The following is a 19,303-nucleotide window of genomic DNA, read 5'->3' on the forward strand; positions in this document are numbered from 1 at the left end:
TGTCAACTTCAAACCCACACTCTCAATTAGCACATCGACCCCCTGGTTTGGCGCAGCTTGGCAGCCACCCCACCCCCCAGATGGACTGTCTAGTCATGCGATCCCTGCCAGATGCAGAGGAGGACCCTCTGGTAAGGGGTTTAAGAAGCACAGGATGCCTCGGTCCCCATCACCAGTGGACCCTTGGAAGGACAGTCTTAGCAGCTGGCAGGGGAAGGTACATAGATGACAAGGGCCTCACACCTGCACCAAGGTGCAACATGGCCTTGTCTTTCAGGGGCCGCAGAGGGGAGTATTTGGAACCTGCCTTTACATCCCAGGCCAGGAATGGAGGCTCCAGCACCTAACCCTCCACCCACATGGCAGCTGAGGCTTCCTGTGGAACCCCAAGGATAGAGGGGTGGAACAGGGCAACACACACATACCTGCTCTTTGAGCTCGTTGAGCTGGGTGGTGAGGTGAGACACCAGCTTCATGGTGGAGCTGAGCTTGTCCTGGAGGATCCGGATCTCATTCTGCTCTCCCTCGCCCTCATTGCTCACCAGGGACATGGCCCGCATCCTCGGGAACCAGTCCAGGTTCTTGTTCTGGAAGAGATCATTCAGGGGATGTGACAGGCCCAGCAAGGCTTTGCTTAGGAAAACAGTGATCTGGGGGAGGCTTTGGCTACACCCTTGGCCAAATTACTTGCTAGGGATGTGTCATGGGAAAATCTGAATTGACCTTGGTCCTCCCTGGGCCAGAGGGAGCTGGCAGCTAACCCCTGCCACCATGGCTCTGCCACCATGACAAGCTGCCTTCCATTACTCGGCTGATCAACAGAGTCTGAGTTCTTCACTGCTATCAGTACCATCTGTTTACTGTGACACCCTCAAAGGTGCAGGGAAGGCCACTGCACCCAGACCAGAATCTCCTTCCTTCCTTCCTCCCTCCCACCTAACCCTGACACACGCCCCACACTTCAGGAAGATTCGAGTCAGACAGATGGCAAACTGAGGAAGCAGGCGGCTCTGCAGAAGAGGACTGGCATCTGACACGTGTCTGAGAGGCAGAGCCACAGTTCCTGGGCCAGGCAGGGGAGGGAGGAGAGGTACCAAGCAGTTCTGTGGTTCCTTGTCACAAGTGTGAATTCTCAGGCCAAACCTCTTTTCAAACCTCTTTTCAAAGAGCAATTCAAAATACAAATGTAAAAGACAAAACCTTTTCTTCATTGCCTTTGTGACTATGGAAATTGGACAGATTATATTTAATTCCTTTAAGCCTGATTTTTTTCCCCCCAGTACTGGAGCTTAAACTCAGGGCATTGTAGCCTACCACTTAAGCCATGCCCCCAGTCCTTTTGCTTTTAGCATTTTTTGACATAGGGTCTTGCACTTTTGCCCAGGTCAGCCTCAGACCACAATCTTCTAACCTTTGCCACCTGTGAAGCTGAGATTACAAGCATGAACCACAACACCCAGCACTAAGCCTGACATTCTAAAGTATCCCCAGGCTCCCTCTCAGCCCAGGACCATCCAGACTTCAGGAAGCTACTCCACTTTTGTTAAAGTAAAAAAGGCCCCTCAGAATGACCACAGAGCAACAGCCCTGCGCATGGGCAAGGTCTCCCCTCTCCAGCGCCACTGCATCCAAGGCCACGGGATGTCACGCTCATCCTTCCTGGCTGGCAGGTTTGCCATGGGTTTGTTCTCCTGATTCCCAAAAAACCAAAGCAGCCCCTCCATATTAATGGGCACTTGGCAGGATCTGCACAGCTAAGAGTTGGCACCAGCTGTGCCTCACTCCCCTGCTGACCTTCAACAAGTATCTGCAGCTGTCCCACCTCCAGGCCCAGAGGATGCGGAAATAGTGGCCATGAAGGTCAGTGATGCACAGTGGCTTGGACTCTAGCAGGTCCAGCTTGGCCCTCACCTTGATCATCTGGGCCACGTAGCTCTCGGGGCCTGTGTAGTCCGTCTTGTTCTTCACACGCACCAGCACAATGAAGTACAGGTAGTTCCACATGTTGTGCTCCAGCTTGATGTGCTCCTCGAAGGACACCGTCTTGTTGTCAAACTTGTCCCTCTCCAGACCTGATGGACCAGGGCAAGAATAAAGCCATGGCCTCCAACAGTCACCATGGGCCACCCAGTGGAAGGGACATTTGTTCTCGTGGGGACCACTTCTGACAGCTCACTCTGGGCTGTGTAGGTCACTCTATTTAAAGCACCAACCACTTAGCCAGGGAGCTCCTGCCCTGCCTGCTGCAGCTGGGAACTCTAGGAGCAAATGCCAGAATCCCCGAGCCCGGGGGCAAGAAGAGGTGAGTAAGGAATGATGTGTCCTGCAGGTGACTCCTGCTTCTTGGTCTCAGGTCACTGGCAAGGGCATTACCAGCATTGGGAAGAGTACTGGACTGAAACCAGAAACTCAAGGCTACTGACAGCCATGGGTTCCCCATCTGTAACCCAAGAGGTTTGAAGCAATGGTTTCTGAGGGCCCTGCCCACTCCCTGCTGTCTCCAAGTGTAGGCAAGGCCACGCTCTCCTCACTTTTGGGACAGGCAAGGAACCTGCAGGCCATCCACCCAGGGGTTTCCCAGAGGCTACACTGGGGCACTGTTGGCCTCAGAAGATGCCCAGCTGTGCACAGGCCTCACCGCAGATGAAGCACGTGGTCTTGAGGATCTCCTCTTTCTTCTGCTTCTCACTGCGCAGGTCAGCGAAGGTGTCAATGATCACTCCAAAGATGAGGTTCAGCACAATGATGATGACAATGAAGAAGAACAGGAGGTCATACACCACCCGGGCTGGGAACAGAGACTCCTGCAGGAGTGAGGCATCAAGGCTGGGCCCAGCGTCCCCAAGCTTATCGGGCAGGACAGGACTCAGGCAGTGGGTCAAGGGCTATGGTCATGGCAGAAGGAAACGAGAGCCTTTGGCTGTAGGGGCCATGGAGATAGCAGGAGACCGCATCTGGCCCCATGGGGCAAGAATTACAACTAGAAATCTCAAGTTTGGATTTGGACAAGGCAGGGTACCACAAGGAAGCCCACAGAAGTTTGAATTTGGAATGGAGAGCTTGGGCTACAAGTTGAGTCTTGTTTCTTTCCCTAACTTTGGTTAGAAGAAGAGCCAGCTCTGTGCCCCGCCCTCAGGACTCTTGGCCTCACACATTCCAGAAACCCTCTGTCTAGCCAAGAAGGCGGCTTGTCACTCCCAAGCAATTTGGGATGGACTGACACCCAGGACTGTTGGCTGTCCTAGCCAAATCCTGAGGCTCTTTACAAAGCCGACTCAGCTTCCTGCAGTGCCCTGCCTCCCTCTGTGGGCTGGAGGAAGCAGTGGCCTGGAGTCTGCTGCCTGACTCACACCTTCCCTAGCCCTGGGGTGCAGTTGGGTTGCCAACATCTTTCATCTTTCCTCTTAGCATCTATGGTGAGTTGAGGGGTGGAGGGAGGTTTGCGAGGCAGCTCAGGAGCATGTCGCTGGAAATTGGAGGGGTGTGGGAAGTGAGTGTCAGCACTGGCTGTTTGAGAGGAGCCAGGCTCTGTGGAATCGGGAGCGGAGCAGGGTGCTTACGTCTTTGGAGGGCTTGCGGAGAATATCACCCACACCACCACCATTGCGCAGCCCATGGTTCATGACAGTTACGATGCACATCAGCAGGGTGTCACAGGCCCGTTCCGTGCTGTCCAGCTCCTCGTCCTCTGAGATTGGAGAGTGCTCAGCCCCAGGCCGCCTGCCGCCGGCCCCCACCTGACTCCCATACACACAGCATGCTCACCTTCCAGGACCTCAGGCACTGCGACCCCCGCGACACAGTCTATCTGGTCCCCGCTGCACGCGCCCACAAATGTGGCGGTACCATGTGGCATCCTCAGGGGACTGGCTGGAGGGGAAAGGGATGAGGTTACCAGGGGTCCAAATGCCTGACCTTGCCATCCTCCTAGGTCTGTCCTCAGCATTATGCCCCGGGGAGGCCTCCCCGGATCCCACCTGCTCCCCACGCTGTCTACGAAGTAGGATCTTCATGTTCCTCCCCACTGGGCTGAGCACTAAGGGCAGGGAGGAGGCTCTGTATTCCTGGGCCTGGCACACAGGCAGCCCCCGCAAACCCAAGGTTTCCCACCCCCTCGGAAACCTAGGGCTGTGAGCTAGGGCTGGAGGTGTGGCTGAAGTAGCAGAGCACCTGCCTAGCAAGCACGAGGCCCTTGAGTACAAACCTCAGTGCTGAAAAGAAAGACTGCAGTGAGACAGACCCTCTGGGAAGCAGATCACTGTGAGCTAGACCATCCCAGAATCCAACAGCAGACACAGGCAAGGAGCACTCCACATCTAGTCCTGACACAAATCACCTGCGCAGGCCTAGTGGCACCCCTACACACACACCCCGGAGAGGAAACCCCCAAGACCTCTGGAGTGGTTGCCGGGCAGCCGGTCCACCTCGAGAATGAAGTCATCCTTCAGGAAGAGGAAGCCCACAATGGAGAAGAGGTAAACAAGGATGAGGGCCAGCAGGGCAGTCAGCAGGATGGAACGGCCATTGCGGGTCACACTCTTGATGACATTGAACAGTGTCTCCTCACGGTAGATAAGGTCAAAGAGCTGCAGGACAGGGATGATGCCTTGAGGGGCTGGGCCAGGCATTCTGCCTGGGGACTGCCAGACCTCAAGGACTGCCTGAGCTCCCGATGGATCCCACAGGCTCTGCCCAGTGGCATCTGCGCGCAAGCAGCTGGGTGGACCTGGGAGAGGCTTTTTGGAGGAACTTCAGTTCTACTTCCATGGACGTGGAGTGAACAGGAGAAGCCCCTTGCCAAGAAACATTTTAAGTGCATTTCATACACTGGCTCATTTCATCCCCAAAATTATTCTAGAAAGTAGAGCCTGTTGTGAGGCTCCAGGCAGTTGAGTAACTTGCCCAAACTTACCCAGTCAGGTGTGGTCAAGCTGGAATGCAAACCCACAGTGTGGCTCCAGAATCCAGGCTTGACCACTCCCCTACCCCAAAATATTGGACAGATGGGGTTCATGGCACCACAAGGGGCTATCAGGGTCTTGAAGACAGACAGGTCAGGATAAAGAGGACTCTAAAAATTTGTTCTCTCAGCCCAGTAGCAAAAGGGAAAGTCCACTGATGCAGGGAACCACATGTTGCTCACGGGAAGCCCCAACTGCCCCCCACAGCCTCTCTGGCTGCACACCACCCAGTGGGCTCACCAGGATGCTGTAGAACAGCTCATGGGCAAAAAGGCCCAGGACACTGGTCAGGATGTAGCCCACGTGGTAGAGGAATTCCATGTCCATGACCATGGCCTTATAGCCCCGGATGAAGGTGCCTCGGTTGCCCACGAAGCTCACCACAAACACGATCTTGTTGGTCAGCTGCAGGCAAGCGCAGGGCATGAAGGTCAGTGCTTTATCCACCCTGAGTCTACCCCATCACCACGACCATGCCCAGCCCACACCCAGCTCAGAGGCCAGGGCTCCAGTGGAATGAATCAGAGCTGGTCCTGCTCAGCATGGAGGGAGGCACAGCACTGAGTTTGCTTCTAGAAGTGCATCTGGGCTCCTGGGATCCAACTATGTAAGTCCCTGGGTCCTCTGGCTCCAGGGAAAAAAAGGGGCTTAGACACAGGAGGATGGGGCCAAAGACTTCCCCTGGCCTTTATGGTGACTGGGTTAGTTAGGAAAAAGACCCCCTTGCTCAAGGCATTTTATTTCCATCTGCCAGGAATGTCCATCCATGAATAGTGCAGTGTGCCACCAAGACAGCCTTGAAGCTGCTGCTTCAAAGTGGCTCCTATCTGTCTGTCCAAGTGCCAGCTGCCCACAGTTGTCAAGGGAGGGGAGGAGGCACACAATGGCACTGACCACTGGTCTATAATGAGCTTGGTCTATAATGTCCCCGACACAGAGGGGACAGGGCAGGTCAGTGGCTGGGATTGGCAGGCCAGCTCCAAGGCCAACCACATGATAAGCAATGGAGTGGCTTGGGGAGGGGTTCCCCCCAGTACTCACATTGAGGGCCCCCAGAATGTTGAGCGTGGGCCCAATGCCCAGGTAGTAGATGGAGCGCAAGATGAGCGCCACAATGAGGGGCCGGATGCTGTAGCGCTTGGTGAACAGGGCCGCAATAGAGAAGCAGATGAGGATCCAGAAGAGCAGCGAGATGAGCGGGGAGCCCAGTACACCTGGGGGCCAGCAGGCAGCAGTGAGTGGGGCTTGCTCAAGCCCACCACAGCCAACACAGATCCAAGACACCCCAAGAATTTCCCCTTCCTTGGAGCCTTCGCTACGAAGGTCCTGGAGCCTAAGTTCAGCACCCTCCCTTTCTCCTGCATCTCTAGGCCTAAGAGGGATAGCCTGAGTGCCGCTGCCATATCTGGTTTCCAGCTCCCAACTATGCACATGTGCCAGTCTCCCCGCGGTCAAAGATCCCATCTGTCCCTTGGGCCACACCTGTCTCCCCACCATACACACAGGGTCCCAAGGGCAGTACAGGGTTTTTCTTCCCATTTTTTGCATCTGGTCCCCTCAGAGCCTGGGTTGCCCCAAAACTCTGCCCTAACCTGGGAGAACAGGATGGCTCTGGGGTCTCTGCCACCAACACCACGTCCTCACCTGTGGACGCACCCTCTACGTAAGGGTAGAAGAAGGCGATGATGATGTTGATAAACACTGCCAGGTTGAAGGAGATGCTGCCCCACAGGGTCATGCGGCGGGAGAACCAGTAGATCAGCGGCATGCCTGTGGGAGGAGGGGGTGCACTGGTGTGAGAGGGTCCCTGCTGCCTGCCACACATGAGCACCGCTGCCCTCACAAGTTCCAGGTTCCACTCTAGAGCAAGATGTGATTGAAAGAGCCACTCCTTGGGAGAGGCAGTGGGGGGGCACCTTCCACAGGCCAGGGAAGCCTAAGGGGCATCGATGGGGGGTTGGGACCACCTGCCCTCCTGCCCCCTGGTCCTCACTGCGGAGCTTGCGCTGCCACTCCATCTCGTTGTGCAGGAAGGAGGACTGGTCAAAGAAGTCGCTCACTTTGCTGCCCTGCTCGTCCTGCTCGGTGGTGGTGAAGAGCCGGTGCTTGGTCTCCTCTGTCAGGAACTGGCAGATGCCGGGCACCGGGAACACAATCTGCTCCATGCTGCGGTCCTGCCGCACAATCTGCACACATGGGTACGCAGTCACTCCTGGACAGAGACCTTCATTCCCCCCAGCCCACGTCCTCAGGCCTCACCTCAATCTGTGACGTGTGGTTCTCATAGTAGGCCAGGGGGTCCTCCTCCTCTTCCTGAGCAGGCACAGAGGACTTGAGCATCTGTGACAGCTGCTTGTTGTTGAGGCTGAGCTGAGGAGGGGGAAGGTACCAGGACAGGCTCAGATGTCACACAGCCAATTCTGGCACCCACTCCCCCCACCCGCCAGGCCTGAGGCAGGCTCCCACCCGCACACCAGGGAATATCTCACGGAAGAAAGCACGGGCCAAGCCCACCAATTAGATCTGATGACAAAGGAAGGGGACTGGGAAAGCAGAAGCCAAGTATTGCACAAGACAATAGTCGCCCTCGTCAGTCCGGCACGGGAGCGACCTGGGTTCTGCCTGAAGCTTCCAGACCACCACAGATCCACCCAGATTTTGCTTCTACTTCTAAGTTCGGGTTTTACCTCTGGCCCCAGTCCAGTTCCCACCCTCAAATTCTAGCCCTGCTCTCAGGTCCAAGCTACTCACTCAGTTCCAGGCCACCCTTGGGTCTCAGCTTCTCCCTGATTCCCACAGGCCTCTCAAATCTCAGACCTTCCCTCATCCCCTCCCTCAGGTGGGAGCACCCTCAGGTGGATACTGGCCCATCCAATCTCTTATCGGGCCATGTTCCTGGGCCTAAGCCCCTCCCTACTCCCAAACTTGCCACCTCCCCCTCTCCCAGGACACCCACCATGGAAGAGATGCCCTCAGCCTCCTCCTCTTGGATACGCTTCACGGGCTTCAGCAGGTGCTGCAGCTGTTTGTTGTGCCTAGAAAGCTGAGTGAGCAGGCCACACTGTTACGGACGTGGTCGTAAGGTATGGTAGTGGGGTGTGACCGCAGGGTGAAGTCACGAGTGGGACTGGTACCTGTAGAGCCAGGATGTAGATGTTGTGGCCCACTTCACGTGGGCTCACCTCGGAGTTTTCACGCTCTTCCTCCTGCAGGTAGGCCTTCTTGATGACATCCACCTGGCGGGACATCACCTGTTCGAATGCCCTCTTCCGGGGGCAGTAGGGCCTGCTAGGCCCTCACCCCATCCTGGCACACCCAGCTCGGTCCCCTCTTCCCACCCACCCATCAGCCCAACCTCACCAGCTCCTGGGGACGCAGGCTGATGAGGATTCGCTCCGCGTTTTCACCGTCATGCCGGCTCTCCATCAGAGCCAGCAGCAGCTTGGATGCATTGTCCTGGGTGGAGGCAACCGGGGAAGCAACCAAGGCTGAGGGCTCCCACCAGGGCCCCCGCATCCTCCTCCTCACTCTAGTCCCAGAATCCAAGATGTGCCATGACTTTCCCAGCCCGAGTCCCATGCTTGCTAAGAAGTATCCTGAATAACACCCCCCAAACACACACGCACACACTAGGCCAGCCTCACCCCGCTCTGCCACCCACAGCTCAAGTTCCCAGACAACAGATACACACACAGGAAGTCCTTGATGAACCCAGGACACCTTTGCTTCTGGAGTACCTCCTGGCATGTTTGACCACATCTGCACTCTTGTGTAACACAAACATGTATGTATCAGACGCTCATGCATCATGTGTGTGATACCTGCATCACACACCACCACGCACACTGGACACACAAGCCACATGTGCAGCACACACATCACACGCTCACCAGGCCCCACCTTGAGTTGCAGCACCAGATCCATACGGTACTTGCACAGGGGGCTGATGTCATTGAGAATCAGAGCAGTGATGATGTCAATGCCATTGGACTCGTGTGTCACGATGCAGGTCTGGCAGGAGGCAGGAGGGAAGCATAGGGCCCGGGGCCCCTCAGAGTTGTGGTAGCTCCAGAGACCTCAGCCTCGCTCCCTGCCCAGCTCACTCCATCCACCTACATGTCGGCACTGCCCACCCAGCTGCCGCTCAGCCAGCCACAACTGGCTCACCTGGTTCTCATGACAGGGACCCTGGCAGTACTCGGTGAGGGTCTCCAAGGTCTGGATGACAAGGCCCACGTTGTCCTCATTGATGTAGAGTCCCAGCAGCCCCAGGCCCCCCGTGGTGCTGCCACACATGATGTCCAGGAACTGCAGCGTCTCACACACCAGGTTGTAGTTGGTCTTGTTGTTCTGACAGCGCAGGAAGTTCTGCCGAGCACAGACGGGTGGACATGGCATGGCGCCAGCAGGAGGGAGAGGCCGCCTAAGGACCACTATCCTGTGGGCTGCAGCCACAGAGCAGCCATGCCCAGCCAGATTGAGGACACCAGCTGGCTGGACAGAAGGGGCCAGGCAGGTGCAGGCGAGGTGCTCACCTGCAGGTCGCGGTTGTGGTTCTCACACAGCAGCTGCAGGAAGCGCAGGATAGGCTGCATGATGAGCACGGACGAGCCCATCTCGTTGCTCTGCACGCGCTCGCCCACCTCGTGCCCCCGGTGCAGGCTGGGGCCCAGCAAATAACGGGATGAGGAGCCAGGCATGGAGAAAGAGGCCACACGGCCTGGAGGGTGAGATCTAGTGAGGTTAGGGCTGCTGGGAGCTGCCTGTGACCCTTCCCTGAATCTCTCCCTTGCCCTGTATATCCTGCCCTATGACCAACCCCCCACCCTGCACCCTGTGGGACTGCCTTGTTCCCCTGACCTTTGTTCGAGGGGTCTGCTGGTTCCCGGTCCTCACGTGGCTGGCTTCCCAGGTCATTCATGTTGACAGCCACTGTGGACTTGGTCTCTTGCTGGGCCCGCTTCATACGATCATGCAGCACCTTGAAGAAGCGCTCTGACTTCTTGTCACTCGTCATCAGATTGTAGAAGGATTTCTGGAGGTGGACAGGGGGATGACAGTAGCCTCAGCTTTGGACCTGACTCTAATGGCCCTGGGTCCCCACTTGCAGGCAAGCTCCCTCAGCCCCAGTCACCACTCCCATGAGTTCTACCTCCCAAATATGAGCTGGCACCCATAGATGGAAAACAGGCAGCCCCCCATACTGCACCTGGATCTCAGTGTTGCCCCCATCCAGCAGGCGGATGGCCAAACCAATGCTCTCTTGGAAGATCTTCTCGTTCTTGGTGCTGGTGATGAGGTCACATACCAGCTTGGTGGCTCCCTCCTTGTCCAGCCGGCACTGGGTAGCCGCAATGGCTGACCAGTCTTGGTCCAAGCCTGGAAGAGGGACTCGCTTGAGGGAGAGCCAGTGTGGCAGAGGAGTAGAAGGGAGCAGTGGAGGGAACAGGCCACCTGGACACAGGATAGAGACAGGCAGCACTGACCAGTGCCCATGGGGTCTGGAAGGTCCCCCCGAGAGCTGGACTTCCGGTTCTGGAGGTAGTTTTGCAGCAGCATCTTGCGCAGCTGGTTGCCCTGAGAGAGGATGGGAGTGAGGCCCATACTGGCGGGCCTGAGCTCCTGCATCCTTGCAGCCCTCTCCCCCAGGTCCCCACCCTGCACTTACCCGGTCCCCGCTCTTGGTCTTCTTGAGCAGCATCTGCTGCAGGGTCCGAAGTACCTTGATGCACAGCTTCTCCTCTGACTCCATGAGGTCCTTGGTATGCTGGATCAGCCTGGGCAGGGGAAGCAGCAGCTCAGGGCAGCTGTGCAGCCACATCCCATCTGGCCCTTTGATCCTGGGGGCCAACCTTGTCCCCATCAGACCCACCCCTGGCCCAGGATGCTGTGCCCCCGCTGCCCCCCATGCCAGCTGGCACCCACTCACTTGGACAGGAATCCCCCACTCTCGCAGCGCTGGTAGGCCTCACTGCCCTCCAGGAAGAGCAGCTCAGGCCAGTGCAGGACATCTACCAACACCGACAGCTCAGCCTGCACCAGGGGCTTCAGCCGCTCCTCCAGAGCTGTGATGATGTCCTGAGGTAGGCAGGGCAGAGTCACTACCAGACCCAAGAACACCTCTCCCCCAAACACCAAACAGCACCACAGATTACACAGGGCCTGTCTTAAGGGGCCCTGGACTGGCAGAGATGGCCTGAGCAAGGCATAGCCCCTGTCTGTTCAGAGCACACCTGCTCAGACCCCAAAGCGTGACTTTAGGCAAACTCCTCCAGCTCTGACCTTTGGCAAACTCCTTGCCCTCTCTGGCCTATCTTCATGTGAGGTTAACAACCCACAACACCCCGTCCATAGGCAGTGGGCAGAAATGGGCTGCATAAACAGGCAGGGATGGCCCAACCCCCTTCATGAGCTCCAGTCCCACAGCAAGCCTCCAAGTTCTCCTGACCAGTCCCCTACCCCAGGGCCTGTCCCCAAGAGCCCCAGAGGAGGAACAAGCTAATCAGCCCCTTCCTGTGACTTGCAGGCACACAGGAAGGGATCTGCTCCCCAGAACCTGCCCTCCCCAGGAGGAGAGCTGCAGAGTCAGCCAGTCAAATGCCAGGCAGCCCCACTCACCTGCAGCTTCTCAATTATGTTCTTGTAGTCCCACTGGTTAGCGGTGGGGGTGACACGGGGGAAGGTCCGAGTGGCAGTCTTGTAGCTGGCAGCACTTCGCTGGGCAGCGGCAGCACAACTGGATCCACTGCTGAGCAGCACACTGATGTGGGCATCCAGGTCCATGGGCATCGAGATGGCCCTGCTCTTAGCTGCAGGGAGAGGGGGTGCTGGAGGGCCGGGGTGGGTGGGGGCTGGTGGGCCAGGCTCAGGACGTCAAGGGATGTCATGCTGGGGGAGAAGGTACGCTAGTCCAGGGTGCAAGGCCTGAGGCACTTGCTCTCTTCCTGTTTGGGCTCTGCCTCTGACCCCTCCTCCTTCCCCAACAACCTATCGGCCTCCCTCCTGTCTGAGATTACTTGCAAGGACAAAATTAAAAAAAAAAAAAAAAAAAAAAGAGAGAAAGAGAGAAGTGGGGGAGAGAAAGAGAGAGAGAGGGAGGGACGAAGGGAGGGAGGGGGAGAGGAGGAGATGGAGGAGAGAGAAGAAGGAAGGAAGGGACGGAGGAAAGGAGGGAGGGATGAAGGGAGGAAGGAAGGGAGGAAGGAAGGGAGGAAGGAAGGGAGGAAGGAAGGGAGGGAGGGAGGGAGGAAGGAAGGGAGGGAGGGAGGGAGGAAGGGGAAAAAAAAGAAAGCAACTCCAGTTGGGGAAGGTCACTCTTGCTGTTTCCTCTGGAGAGTTGACTCAGAGTTAAAAATGGTTGTCGAAATGCCAGGTAGATACCAAGAGGGACTTACTGAGAACCACCTGGAGCAGGTGACTGACCAGCATGCTTAGGGATGAGGTGCTAACTGTAAGCACAGGTGTCCCCATGGGGAGGAGAGGGAGGGCGGGGGAACTGGCCAGCATTGGCACTCACCCACCATGGCGAGGGTACGGACGCAGGCCTCCACAGAGCCCTTGTGCTGCTGCTGCAGCCACGGGCACTCGAGCAGCCGCGTGGTGGACTGCAGCAGCTGCACCACGATCGTCTGGTGCGTCTATAAGAGGCACACAACCTGCTGTGGCTCTGCCCACTCCCACCTGGGCAGCTCCAAGCCCAGTGACCAGGGTCCATGGAGGGCCAGGGCCTTCATTAGCCACCTTGCAGTTATGTGCCAGTTAGAAAATCACCCTCAATCTCTTCAGTAGTGCACAACCTGCCTGGCTGCATTACTACCTTCCTATCTCCGGCCCTGTGCTCAAGGGCAGCCCCTTTTATCATTTTTATAGTGGAGCTTAGGATTGAACTCAGGGCCTCGTACATGCTAACCAAATCCTCTACCACTTGAGCTACACTCCCAGCGGCAGCCCCTTTTATTGCTTTCTTCTGTCTCCTCCTGGTGTTATGATTTAGCTAGTGCAGTGGGACCCTTCTCCAGGAAAACCCAGCTCTTTCAGTTGAGAAGCTGTGGGGTGAAGACTGACTCCAGTCTGGGAATCTGGGGATGCACTGAGGACCCATAACTCTCAGCGACTGGGTACAGACCCCTGTACAAAGTCCAGAGTTTTCCACCGATGCAACAAGTCAGAATGTAGAAGCCATCCACCTGGCTCAGCTCAAGGGACACCAAAACCAACCAGGCAGTACACAACCTCTGAGATTCAAGCAGTGCATGATGCCAGCTGTCCCCTGCCACTCCAGCATCCTCCATACCCACTGAACTTTAGGATTCTTATGTTGTTCCTACTGTGATTCCTGACCCACAGAACTGTGAGATCATAAATGTTTCTTTTAAACTGAATAGGTAACCAATACACTGAATATCCTGCTATTTCTTCATGCACTATGAGCAAGTAGGACTCTATGTTCTTTCTCCCCCTTCCCCACACCAGAGCCAACAAAAGCAGCCAGGTCATGCAAGAAGCCCACCTGCAGGGAGGTGCTGTTCTCGGAGAACGGGGAGCTAAAGAAGGCACTGATGGTGTCCAGCACCACGGTCAACACGTACTTCTCCAGGGTGGGGTCTGCCACGCGCTTCTCACGTTTGCTGCATACCTGGAGGAAAGAAGGGATACAGGGATCCACATGTGGATCCTCTACCCCTACCAGGCTCCCAGCCCCAGCCCTGCCCCTGGCCCCGCAGGGACAGACCCTAGCCATGTCCAGGGTAAAGTTCTCAAAAAGCGTCCAGATGTGGTTGCTGGTGTAAATCTCCTTCATCTCCACCTCCGTGTCCACATAGCAGTGGTTCACGAAATTCACATAGGCCATTTTCACCTGCACAGTGGAGTAGGGGAGGTCGGGTGTGAGCGGAGCCCGGCACTGGACTGTCTCCAGTCCTCCCCTGGCCTCCCGATTCCTGTCCACTCCCCCACTTTCCCTCGTGCCCCTCTGCCTGCCCCATCATGGCAGGACAGAATCGCTCCTCAGCCTGGCTCTGCCACCACCTTCTCCCTGCCATGCGGCACCTCCCCTACCCCGACCCCCGCCCCAGGTCCGGCACCTCCGTGATGCAGTCCTCGTGCGTCACCACAGACACCACGTCCTCCAGCGGTAGCAGGGACGTGCACTTGATCTCAGTGTAGACATTCTTGCCCTCCGCACAGGCGGCCAGCAGATCCACCAGGGAGATGTGGTACATGAGGGGGCTGTGGTCCTCCACACCGTCACGGGCTGCCTTCATCATGTCCAGCAGGTGGGCCAGCGAGGCCTTGTCATTGTAGAACACGACCACATCGTCACCCGCATTGGTCAACTGTGGGCAGGAGGCGGGCGGCGTCAGACCCTTCAGCCTAACCCACCCTGGGCCTCCACCCCTCCTGCGCTTACCAGGGACAGCTTAGGACTCCGGCCCTCATCTGCACTTGGAACTCGTGCCTAGATTTTGCAGGTTCCCTGGCTGATGTCTCAGGCCCCCTGCCAGACACCAGGCCCAGAAAGGCCCATGGGAAGGAAGTCCTAGAGGAGGCCCTCTCTAACCTCAACCCTTCTCCCCTGGGCTCCCACAGCATGTAACGTAACCCTTGCAGAGCACACACCATCCCCTGTGGTGACAATCACATCATTCACAGAGAAGTGATTAGTAATTAACAGGACAAAGCTCTTTCACATCATGGCTGTTACATCTGTGAGCTCGCTGTTTGCTTCCCTCTTCCCTCACCCCACACCATAAGAAGCTAAAGGGCAGAGGCCACCTCTGTCACAGATTTAGGCTCAGCCCTCCAGCCTTCATGACTTCGGTTTGCAGGTGTGTGCCAAACACCTACTATGTGCCAGACGCAATAGCGCTGGTTCTATTGGCCCTTCTTGAGTTCAGTTAGACCTGCAGCTGAGTTCTCTCTCCCTGTCCCCTCCATAGTCCCTTGAGCCCTCTGTCGACTTCTGTTACTCTGTGGCCCACCACCCAGCTCCCGGCGCACCCCAGCCCACCCTCACCTCTGTCATGATCATGTCCTGGCACTTCTTGACGTACTTGCCCTCGGCCTTGATGACGGTGTGCAGGAAGTCCAGGTACTGCACGTGGCGCCCGTGGGTGGCTAGCAGGTGCACAAAGTGCTGCAGCACGGGCTCGCTGATCTCGGAGCACAGCTGGTAGTTGTTGAGGAAAATGTGCTGCATGGTCTCTGCCTCCAGGAGCTGCAGGGGAGTGGGCGTTCATCAGACAGTGGGTCCGGGTGTTGCTCCTCCCCCCACCCCACCCCTGGCACAGTGCCCCCTGAGCACCCTCACCCCGGGAGTAAGGAAGAGGTGCAGGTGCTTGTGCAGCAGGGCCTGGTTGCCGGGGTTCCCTGCACAGAACTTCTGCAGGAACTGGTGTGTGTAGCGCAGGATCTCTAGCATCTTGGCATCACCCTGGGTGCAAAAGGGAGAGGGTACTGGGCCACCAAGAAGGGAGGAATCTGGGCTCCAGATCGGACCAGCATGGGGCAGTCAGGGCTTAGATGCAGCCCATGAAGAGGACAGTCAAGCAAAAGCTGGATCTCTAGCCTGGATGGAAGTATGAAGTGCTGACGTCCAGAGTGTACCATAAGGCTAGAGATGGGGGAGGGAGGGGGGCAGGCAAAGGAATCAGAGTCAGGGAAAGCTATGGTGAGGCCAGGCGTGGCAGTGCATGTGTGTAATCCCAGCTCCTGGGAAAGCAGAGGCAGGAGAACTGCAAGTTTGAGGTCAGCCTGGGCAGTTATCCAGACCCTATCTCAAAAACAAAAGGGCTGGGGGCCCTAGCATGTGTGCGGCTCTGGGTTCAATTCCCAGTACACACACAAAAGGTAAGGCTTAGAATCCTCAAGGTTCAATGACTGGGGATCAGTGGTTGAGACAAGGCTTAGAGTGGAGTCAGGAGCCAGGTAGGCCTGGGGGCGGGTCAGGGTGTGATATCCTGGTGAGGAATCGAAGCACTGATACCATGGGTCAAAGACAGGCTGGGGTCAGATTAAGGCTAGCATACATCAAGGTAAGGAGCTCAGAGTCCAAGGTTAAGATGAAGCTGTGATTACAAGGTTAGCCTAGAAGAGAGGAAGGAAGGTGAGGTCAGGATTAAGCAGTAGGATAAGGCTGAGTGAAATCGAAGTCAAGGTGAATCAAGATGAGAGGTAGGTCAAAGGTCGAGGTGAAACTAAGACCGGACTCAGGGTTAAGATGAGTCTGGATGCAGGTCCATGTGAAAGGTCAGGGGGAGGCTGGGTTAGATGGCATTAGGGACTAGTACACAGTTTGGGCTGGGTCTGGATTCGAGGTGGGACTGCCTTGGGGAATCTGAGGTCAAAGTCAAGATCACCTTGTCATAGGGGATCTGCAGCAGGTCCAGCATGACCTTGTGGGCATCCATGTTCTTGAGCAATCGCTGCTGCTTCTTCCTCATCTGCTCCCCAACTCCGCACATCTTGTTCAGTCGCTCCAGGATCTGGGAGGAGACATGGGTGAGCTTGAAGCTCCAACCGGCCTCCTCGGGCTCCCTCTGACTGCTGGCCACAGCCAAGTCCCAGCTAACAGTAGGGCAGGGAGGGTGAAGAAGGTCACGGCTGCTGAATCAGACCATTTCACCAAGCCAGGGAAACTAAAAACCCAATTCTACCCATAAAAGTAAATAGAACAATATGACTGTGAAATGGAATTTCATTAAATTCCTTTAGCTTTAAAATAATTCCATCTGGACCCTGGCAGGCCTGTTTCTCACATGCCAGAAAGGCTGGAAGATGCCTATTTGGAGGGCCAAGAGGGAGGAGGCGGAGGAGGCCAGGCCAGCCAGAACCTCCGGGGCAGGCAGGTCTGCAGAACCCCGACCCTGGAGGATCCCTGGCCACTCACGCCCTTGACGATCTGATAGTTCTCACTGCTCTTCTCCCCAGGTGGCTGCAGAAAGCCCTCCTCATCTGTGGGTCGCTGGGGACACAGAGAGGACCAGGGTTAGTCAAGCACAGCTCTCACCGGGGCCCATCCAGCTCACTGCAACCTGCTCACCTCCTTCTTGTCTTTGGCAGCACCTGCCTCCCCCTCCTCGCCCTTGCCACTGCCTTTCTTGTCCACCCACAGCTCCGACTTCTCCACCATGGTCCGCAGCCGGTCCAGCTCTGACTTGATCACCTTGTAGTTCTCCACATCCTGGGCTGAGATCAGCAGCTGTACCTGAAGGTGGAGATGGACCTGGCTTGTGGGACCTGCACCCCCAGGTCCCTGGGCACTTAGAGAACTCCAGCACTTTTCCCTAGGCCAGAGTGCCCCTTCTAATTTCATCACACCCCCATCAATAATTACAGCCTTGCCATAGCCCACCACCTCCAGGAAGTCTTCCCTGATAGTCACAGGCCTCCCTGCACTCCCATCCCTGAGCTGCCACATCACCCAGCTTCAGTTACTCTCTGACTCATGTCACATGCTACTGTAGCCTGTCATTTGCTCACTCAGATGCCAAACAGGCAGGGGAAAGCAGACTGGCATTACTGAGCACCAGCTGAAAGAGAGACCTCAGCTCTAAGACCAGGGTCTCCATAAGATCCCACCTTCCTCACTGGGCCAGTGGGCAGGAAAAGAATGCTCCCTGGGCTTCAATTTCCCCCTCACACATGGGTGTGAGAGTAGCTTAACCAAGCCAGTGCTCAGTGCCCAGTACACAGTAAGTACTTGCTGAATACCAGCCCCAATTAGCAGATATCTCACAGGGAGCTGTTGGGAGAACACGACATCACAGTGACAAACACCACGCATCTCAATGAGGGCTGCCTGCATGCCCAGTGCAATTTGAAGCACTTAGCATAGGTGTGTGTAATAGAGTTTGCAAACTCGAAAGTGCTGTCCACAGTGTAAGAAATGGCAGGCACGGAGCCAGGCTGGGAGGAGCCAAAGGCAACCAAGACTGTTTCTTGGAGCTCAGCAAGGATGGAAACCCCAAATGTGCGTCCCAATTTCCCCCAGCTGTGAGCTCCTTAACACTATTCAATCGCAGTACCCAGAGCAAGCCTAAGGCTCAGTGTCTGGCCAGGTGGCCCCTGTCACCTGCTTGAAGGTGTGCATGGCCTCCTGGCGCTGGCTGAAGTGCTTGAAGAGCAGCTGCAGGGCGCCCGAGACGAGTGGTGCATAGTCGTGCATGGTCAGGTGGATGAGCACACGCAGGAACATCCGGCCACCCTCGTCATCCACCTCCAGCATGCTGCTGGTCTTCCTGTGGACAGGGGCAGGGGCGTGGGCATGGTGGACGTCCCTGATCTCCGAGGGGACCGGAGGCTGAGCCTGAGCACTCTCTGTCACCCATTCTGCAGAAGCAGCGCCCAGTGTAACATTTGTTCAAAATACTGCTTTTTTCCCACCAGTGTACAAACAGCCACTGCCCTGAGTCTCTCAAGGGTCCACTATGTCCCCAGGGACATAGTGCTGAATTAAGCACCTGCAGTAGGGACCCTCTCGATGGAATCCACAGCCCCATCACCACCACCAAGGGGATAAGAACACACATATCTTTATTTTTACCAATCTCTAACCAAAATGTAGCATTGCCTTCAACGAAGAAACATTAGCTGTACCTGTGAGTCTGTCACCATTAAAAATCATAGATGTTTTCACATCACCTCAGAGTTGTTAACAGAAATTGTGAAATGCCGTTTACATTCACTGCGGGAAGTAACGGTGCTAATTACACCCACCCGTTCAGGCGGCTATTTACTGTGCTAATAAAGACGCATATGTGTAACTGCCACTTCCAATTTGCTTTCCTCAATATTGTGATAACTGCATCTCAATGCTATTGGTTTCCTTTGTAATTTCATGTGCTTTATTTTATGGATTAAAAGTACCTCTCTGAGAAGGGGCTCGAAGGCTGTGCTAGACAGCACGGAAGCGCAGGACAGAAACAGTAGAAGCTCTGAAGGACCCTCCCACTCCAGCCCATCGGGGTGGGGACATCAGCCTGAAAAGCCCACACCTCCTCCCTGCTATAAGAATGTAAATATGTTCAGCCACTATGGAAATCAGTATAAAATTTCTTAACAATACTAAAAACAAAACTGGGACGGGGACATCCAGCCAGCCACCTGACCCAAGCTCTGCTGCCCACACAGAGGCACAACAGCCCTGAGCGGAGGCAGGCGAATGACCAGGATCACTAGGACCAAGTGGCCCTACATCACTGGGATTGTACAGGCAAAACAGGGTCAGAGTTCACAGCCCAGTGAGGGTCTGCAGGGGGAGACCTGCAGAAACCCACACTGTCCCGAGGGGACTCAAGCCTGTGTCAGCATCACCTGCCAACCCCACCCAACCCCCCCCCATC

The 19,303-nt window shown here is 56.1% G+C and overlaps 1 protein-coding gene across 1 annotated transcript in view; it reads right to left on the reverse strand.

Moving 5' to 3' along the window:
* Itpr3 (inositol 1,4,5-trisphosphate receptor type 3) overlaps positions 1-19,303 on the reverse strand; it is a 64,380-nt gene that overhangs the window by 2,088 nt on the left and 42,989 nt on the right. Inside the window, exons 25-57 of the mRNA XM_020164149.2 lie at positions 18,034-18,199; positions 17,002-17,166; positions 16,849-16,923; positions 16,319-16,444; positions 15,271-15,393; positions 14,977-15,177; positions 14,045-14,296; positions 13,693-13,818; positions 13,471-13,596; positions 12,478-12,598; positions 11,580-11,770; positions 10,891-11,039; positions 10,630-10,738; positions 10,448-10,538; positions 10,171-10,340; positions 9,822-9,996; positions 9,497-9,681; positions 9,129-9,329; positions 8,862-8,972; positions 8,322-8,417; positions 8,096-8,197; positions 7,918-8,004; positions 7,221-7,331; positions 6,955-7,147; positions 6,606-6,731; positions 6,003-6,175; positions 5,202-5,366; positions 4,394-4,586; positions 3,766-3,870; positions 3,561-3,688; positions 2,639-2,804; positions 1,912-2,072; positions 426-587 (exon numbers count right to left, since the gene is read on the reverse strand). Coding sequence (XP_020019738.2) covers positions 426-587; positions 1,912-2,072; positions 2,639-2,804; positions 3,561-3,688; positions 3,766-3,870; positions 4,394-4,586; positions 5,202-5,366; positions 6,003-6,175; positions 6,606-6,731; positions 6,955-7,147; positions 7,221-7,331; positions 7,918-8,004; positions 8,096-8,197; positions 8,322-8,417; positions 8,862-8,972; positions 9,129-9,329; positions 9,497-9,681; positions 9,822-9,996; positions 10,171-10,340; positions 10,448-10,538; positions 10,630-10,738; positions 10,891-11,039; positions 11,580-11,770; positions 12,478-12,598; positions 13,471-13,596; positions 13,693-13,818; positions 14,045-14,296; positions 14,977-15,177; positions 15,271-15,393; positions 16,319-16,444; positions 16,849-16,923; positions 17,002-17,166; positions 18,034-18,199 — 4,831 coding nt within the window. The remainder of the gene's footprint in view (positions 1-425; positions 588-1,911; positions 2,073-2,638; positions 2,805-3,560; positions 3,689-3,765; positions 3,871-4,393; positions 4,587-5,201; positions 5,367-6,002; positions 6,176-6,605; positions 6,732-6,954; positions 7,148-7,220; positions 7,332-7,917; positions 8,005-8,095; positions 8,198-8,321; positions 8,418-8,861; positions 8,973-9,128; positions 9,330-9,496; positions 9,682-9,821; positions 9,997-10,170; positions 10,341-10,447; positions 10,539-10,629; positions 10,739-10,890; positions 11,040-11,579; positions 11,771-12,477; positions 12,599-13,470; positions 13,597-13,692; positions 13,819-14,044; positions 14,297-14,976; positions 15,178-15,270; positions 15,394-16,318; positions 16,445-16,848; positions 16,924-17,001; positions 17,167-18,033; positions 18,200-19,303) is intronic.

This window comes from Castor canadensis, chromosome 8 (assembly GCF_047511655.1).
Source record: "Castor canadensis chromosome 8, mCasCan1.hap1v2, whole genome shotgun sequence".
Classification (NCBI taxonomy): domain Eukaryota; kingdom Metazoa; phylum Chordata; class Mammalia; order Rodentia; family Castoridae; genus Castor; species Castor canadensis.